At 46.4% G+C, this 6,836-nt stretch overlaps 1 protein-coding gene across 1 annotated transcript in view; it reads right to left on the bottom strand.

Annotated features, from left to right (window-relative positions):
• Positions 1-2,224: 2,224 nt before the first annotated feature.
• Positions 2,225-6,836, bottom strand: part of LOC119164790 (carbohydrate sulfotransferase 5-like) — a 69,381-nt gene continuing 64,769 nt past the window's right edge. The window contains exons 4-5 of the mRNA XM_075873783.1: positions 5,809-6,057; positions 2,225-4,726 (exon numbers count right to left, since the gene is read on the bottom strand). Coding sequence (XP_075729898.1) covers positions 4,457-4,726; positions 5,809-6,057 — 519 coding nt within the window. The 3' untranslated portion in view covers positions 2,225-4,456. The remainder of the gene's footprint in view (positions 4,727-5,808; positions 6,058-6,836) is intronic.

The following is a 6,836-nucleotide window of genomic DNA, read 5'->3' as shown; positions in this document are numbered from 1 at the left end:
TTCGAATTTAGAAAAAAGAGTGACCATGGCGCAGCGGATAGCTTGCGCGGCAGGTGTTGACATGGGCCCTGGGGTCATGGGTTTGAATCCCACAGACTGACCTTTTTTGTGACTTTTGGTCATCCGTATTTTTCGTACGTCATTTCCGAGACCGAAATACGTCAATGCAATTTCGGTGGACTGCGGCCTTTTTTTCAGCGCGGGACAAGTACATTTGCCAGCGAGATTGTTGCTGTGACAGTCTTGACTCGGAGGACGAGTCTTTTGCGCTCTTCGGACCAGTGAGCAATGGCGTTTTCTTGGGGGTTCATACTCGGCTGGTGGTTGCCAGCACCACCAGCCGAGGTGGTGCTGGCAGGAGTGAGACAGGAGTGAGGCAAGAGCTAAAATGACTGAGGCAGTCTTGAGTGCACTCACCGCAGGAACGTTTGACGATCCTGCTCTTTCGCTGCGCATAGAGAAGGTTGCCATCGATGGCTGGTTTTTAGCCTGCAACTTTGGGGTAAATGACTCGGTTGCTGTTAGCGTGCAGCAGACTTTACTACTGCCCCCCCAGGGACAGGTGCTCCTGGCGACAACTCACTGTGTGCGGGCTGTGCAGGTGGTGATAGCTCCTGCGGCACTGCCCCCGACGCACAGCATCAGCATAAGGTGCGTTCTGAAAAGGAGAGCGCCTCTTGCTGGCTTCCTTGAATGAGGCATTTTTTTCAGACTTGAACTGATAGCTTGCTCTTTTTTGCCAGTTGGGACACGAATGTGACTACGTGGCGTGGTTACCGTCACAGTCTATGCCTTGAGGCGTGGCAACCCGGTTATTGTGTCGGGGACCGTGACCACACCACACGTTGCACAAGTTTCCTGACAACGGCCGTTCAGCAAGCCATGGCCAAATTGTTGACATCTGTAGCATCTTGGATTAGGGATGTGAGGAATGACAGATAGATTAATTTAGTGCATTTGTGTAGTTAAAGGCAATGCGCTGGTTGCGAAAGTTAGTATTAGATGGTTGGTTGGTCATTCTTTGTTGTTGTGTCGAATCAAGATTCGTTTGACGTTGGTGACATTTGGCTTTTTTCAACCTTTTAAAGGTCCTTGTCCGGACAATTCAGAAAGGTTTGTTTCTGAGATGACTCCACGTGAGGTGTTCATTGATGGATGAGGTGAAAGAGATATTCGAATATTACGAAGTTTTGCGAGACTGCCCACTTTGCCAAATGGTGTTTTTCAGGTAGCTCAAGCAGAAGGTCACCGCTTGGCATCTTAGTAAATCACTACTGTGGGCCAATAAACTCGGTCAGAGATTTCGCAACCACAAAAAGAGAGATAGATGTGGCTTGTTTTTCTTGATTGTCGCTATGGACGACATAACATTTGAAAAGAACAGTCTGGATCGGCGGAAACTTGCACGTTCATCGTTGCGTACCCTCTTTACAATCATGCAGGTGTTTTATAGTAAGAACGTTTTTTTTGTAGCAATGGATACGACCCACTATGGAGTCGAACTAGGGCACGCTAAAGTAAACTACCCAAGGTTGAGTAAGTCCCCATGGTTAACCCACGCCTCCGGTAAATATCGGAAGTGAACGGAAGAGAAATAGACAGGAAAGATTGAAAAGTTGGACAAAAGTGCGAAGCTGTGGAGAGAGACAGATAGGAAAAGGCGACTGCCAATTTCTCCAGGGTGGGTCGGCTCAGTGGGGTCGTGTACGTCAAGCTAGGACCAAAGGTAGTGGTGCCCCTTCTAGGAGCCTCAAGGTCCAAACAGCTGGCGTCGGCTCAACTCCCGGATGTCGTTTTCCCGGACATGGCAACACCACGCATAGTTAGGCGTGGGAGGGTGTAGAAACCCGCTCCATCAGCTCGGGTCCATGGTGCCACTACTCACCAAACGCCTGCTGACGCAGGCGCACTGATAAGGAAGGCTATTACAATAAACAGAGCCCTGTGCAGAAGAAACATATTTCACTAATAATGAAAGTTGAGCCAGCTGATAAAGAGCATGATTAGGTACAGCGGGAGTAGGGTGGAAACGGAACAGAACAGATAAGGAAGGGTGCGGGTGAGCGGTGAGTCACAACTAAAAACAATTACTCATCTCGGGCTTGAGACCTAGCCTCACTCTTGACAGAGTGAGGCTAGGTCTTAAGGCCCCCAATATGTGTGTTAAAGTCACATACTAGAATAAAGGATGGACGAATGAACAGATGGGGACCTAGTTGGATGGACAAACGTATGGATGCATAGATGGACAGATGGATGAACGAACGCACGCGTGGATGGATAAACGAAGGAATGGCGCAGTTTGTCATGCATGTGCCATCATATATATGGTTGATGTACACACAAAGTTGTTTTTTTTACATAGATGTTATCGTTCATTGCGATAGTGAGTATACGGACATTCTCGGCTGCTTCCTGCCATCGCCGTTGCCAACACTGTCATGTCCTTAATATGTAAGTGTACGTATATATGTAAAAAGGTATATAACAATTCTAAAGCACCACACTAGGGATTTGAACCAGCGACCCCCTCACTCCGCTGCACTAGCCACCACAGCTACGTGCCATGCTTGTGCGAGTGGTATAACGGAGAGCAATTTATATGCTCCATTTACCGCTCGTTGTATGCAGATCTCGAAACACCTTGAGCGTTATTTCTATTACGAACAATTCGAATTTTCTTTCAAATTGAAAACTGCCCTTGAGACGCGCTAAAAAATGTACCCTCCTCCTGTGCCACTCATCATGTAGAAAATATAAATAGCGCGTGACGCATTAAACGTCAGAATCAAGGAGCATTAAAAAAATGCTGGAGTTGAAGCTCTCGCAATGTTTTGCCAGCAGTAGTGAAGCCAGCTTTTGTCGTCGAGAGATCTCAGAAACATGCTATTTTCTGGCAGTGCCTACTTAGACATCAAGTGTCTTTGATTTTTTAGTCTAAAAACTACGTTAACTGTAAATAAAAACACAGTTGTTTCCAAAGATAAAGTGCGCAGAGACTAGTATCCGTGACCTAATCTTCAATAAAATTTGCCCATAGTTCGAGGCTTACAAAAAAAAGTAACACAAGGACACACTTTGAGCACTAAGTCACGTTAAACACATTGGGCGTGTGAGAAAAACGCTCCTTCTCAATCGCCGAACGTCAAAAGTTCATCATACCCTAGTGAGGTGGCTGCCACAACCACGATCTTACGGTTGGCACAGCTTCGCTCGTGGGCAAGAATTTCCACTCCTGCAATTTTTTAAAACCTCCGTAGTCAGGAGCTAACTCGTGGCCGGAAACACAGAGGGGTTATTCCATGTGGCGCTGTTTAAAATAAAAATCATACAGCATTGGCTTCTGCTAATGTATGGTTCTAGTTCACTATAGCTTCTGGATTGTGGACATTTTCAGCGCCTTCCTCAAATACAAAGAAGTGCTATGGTGGTTTGTTAGTTCACACTTGTCCTGGGTATAACTATGCGTTCTTTTCGAGTGTCCTTCTTGTTGTAGCGGTGGGCCTAATATCCAGTTGCTTCTCGTTCTCCATATGATATTATGATTTCTTGCTATCGCATTTGTTGCTTCGTCCTATTGACGAAACAAAGTGGGCAAAACTGACTTTTTTTTTCGTTGTACTCATGTTGAGTTTCAGTTTAGGATTTGTGTGGCGTGGCGGACGTCGACAAGGCTAGGCGCTAAGGATCTACGCCGCTAAAATTGATTGGAAAGTGCATGTGTTCCTCAATTAAACTTTTCAGTCGTGCATAATAACTTATTGGTGTCCCTTCTGTTCTTTTCAGTCTTCATCCTTCTCAAACTGTACCTATACATACCACTCTGTTTTTTTCGACCATATGGATCAAGAGATCCCGCAGACATTTTTATTCAATGCTCAATAGCCACGACTGGTTCCCACAACTGTTTCCAACAAGGCAGTCTACGACTGGTCCCAACAAGGCAGTCCACAAAGTTCCACGACTGGTTCTTCGGCTGGTTCTAAGAAGGCAGTTCAGAAGGCCCACGACGCGGCGGTGAGGCTTTGCTTCCATGTCTTGACGAGGGAGCGGCCCATGGTACTCCCTCAATGAAAACTGGGTGATGGCTTCTTCAAGACCACATGAAATTTTCTACCTTCCTACCTACCTACCTAACTACTTACCTACCTACCTACCTGCCAGCCAGCCTGCCTGCCAGCCAGCCTGCCTGCCTGCCTGCCTGCCTGCCTGCCTGCCTGCCTGCCAGCCTGCCAGCCTGCCAGCCTGCCAGCCTGCCTGCCTGCCTGCCTGCCTGCCTGCCTGCCTGCCTGCCTGCCTGTCTGGGGTTAGTTCTTCTTTACCATACTCTAAATATAGTACATGGGTATACTTTCTATTTCGTGCCCATCAAGATGTTGTACATTAGCCTAGAACCGAACCAGCGCCATAGAACACCACACCTTGCGCTCTAAGCTACGGTACTGAGTAACCATCTTCAGAGTTCGTAGCCCAGCCTTCTGATCACGTCTCCACAGACCCTGTTGAGGTGCAAAGTGTGTTCAGGCCTTATCTTCCGCTTCCACGCGTTGGCCACGCTTTTGGAGTTCCTGAAGGTGGCGTAAGGATAGCGTTGAACTTTGACGTTTGTCTCTTTTGTGTGGGTGTCGATGAACTGCCTCACGGACGTTGTCAAAGGTAGTCCAAGTGCACTGTACATTTTCAATGTAACGTTTAGAGTATCCAGAGCAAGGTCTTCGAAACGCACCTGTGAAAACGAAAAACAGTCGAAGGTGGACGTTGAGTGGTAATAAATATTGGAACAACATGATACTACGTGTGAATTTGTCGACCTATAAATCTGGGAACGATGTTTCGGCACTACTTTTGAGAGTATAACTCTCTACAAGTTCTTATGTTCAATGTCTCAATATCACAGTTAGCACGACGTTTAAGGCATGACCAGCCACACATGGCGTGTGTTTGCTCACCGAGAGGATCTATAGGCGACGAGGTGGACGTTACTTGTGCAAGGCGTTTTCCCGAATATTTGAAGCTGCAAAAAGGTCTTGCCATTTCTCAAGCAACTCTCACTCACAAATGCAAAATGAGAAATACGAAATTACATGTACGAACTGTCGGGGCTGTTTAGTGTGAAGAACCAATACTTCCTTTGGAAACCTGTAATCCATAGCACCCGCGGGCATATTCAAGGTATCTTATGGCATAGGGCCACATACGTAGCGTCATGGCGGTGATGAGAATCAGCCTATCATTGCCCTTAGCATGACTACCCTTGTTGCAAGGCAAAGGCCACTCCCGTGTTTCGTGAATCAACCCTGCCATGTGCTTAAAGCAGCCGCGTTACCCCCGCAAACTTGTCGATTGGTTCTTTCATCTCACTCAATGCTTTGTTCTCACGTACTTGGCAATTCTCTTAGAATCATGTCTGTCACTTTTCATAATCACCGGTCATCTATCTGTCTGCGCTAAATGCACATCCGATACGTTTCTTATTACCGCTCATTCTCTTCTTCATTTTGGCTTACACTCATTTGTCCTATGACCCAAACAGCTGATTTTTTATCCTTCAAGTTTAAACATCTTGTTTGCATAGTTCTCTGCGTCGTCCAAAATGTCAACTGAATATATTTAGCAACACTCCAGTTTTCAATCGTTGGGCAAGTACCGCTAAGAAGTGGTTTTTATACACCTTATGCTTCCCGGATACCAAAAAATTAGCGTTTATTTTCTAAGCATATACCCGCTAAATGCATTTCTCTCTACCAATACTCTTCCAATGAAATGACCTCTGACTTTGCTTGTTGTAATGACACTTTAGATCCTCACCTGTATCGCCCGGCCGGGAAACTCCCGGCTTATATTCTCGAACACATCCAGGTCACGCTTCATATCGTTGCAAAGTGCTATGGCTCTGGAACAATTACCACGACACCACTTGCGTCGCCTACGGGACAGCCAGATGGCGCGTGGGTCACGTACTAGGTGCACCACCTTTAGCTTTTTAGTGGTCGCCATAGGCCCATCCAGTAAATAATGGCGTATGGCCGCCATGCCAATGCGCACAACCTTCATAACCTGCACAGACACATTACAAAGGAAAGTTATTCATTAAAAAAGAAGAACTAATATTCTTACGTGGTAACTTAGAATATTCTGCGCATGTCAAAAGGAAATGGATGGATACATGAAAAAGTCGTCAATGAACTAAAGGTCACGCTAGTGTCCTGGCCCGAAGCGGGCCGATCCCATGTAGATATCAAAAGAACTGGCCTTTCAGCCGCTTCGCGAGCCCCTTGAGCTGCCCGTAACTGCCCTCTAATATATAACTGCGTAAAGCAACGTCCCGCTGTTCTTCAGTATTTCGCTTGTCGCTTGCTTAACGCAGAGCAACGTCCGATAGCGGGATCTATGATGTCGCGACAATTGTTTCATGTTGTAGGAAAACAGAAATCCGAATCTACCTTATTAAGTAACAGTGGGACCGGGTAAGTTCTTGTTTGTAATAGCCTCAGAGTAATGACCTGAGCTCTGTTCAGCTTACTGTGTGAAAGGGGAGAAGACCTTGCGTCCTATGTAGAAGTGTTTGGTTAGCATATCTTGCAAGGAAAGGACCCCTGCATTCTGTAGAAATGTTTGGTTAGCTCATCGTACGAGAAGAGGGTCCCTGCATTCTGGAACCTCAGCATCTTGTTGCCTTGTATCTGCGTAGTTCTCAACTCCTCGTACAGAATTGTAGGCTGATTCATTCAGGTTTACGACAGCACCATTGATTTCTCCCATGTCATCAGGAAACCAGATAGCCATGTGCAGTTTGACTGCTTTTTCCTTGAGCATTTCCAACGCCTCTATAGAGT

Source organism: Rhipicephalus microplus, chromosome 9, assembly GCF_043290135.1.
Source record: "Rhipicephalus microplus isolate Deutch F79 chromosome 9, USDA_Rmic, whole genome shotgun sequence".
Lineage (NCBI taxonomy): Eukaryota > Metazoa > Arthropoda > Arachnida > Ixodida > Ixodidae > Rhipicephalus > Rhipicephalus microplus.
Note: the sequence above shows the minus strand (reverse complement) of the source record. Positions and strands in the feature narration are given on the sequence as shown.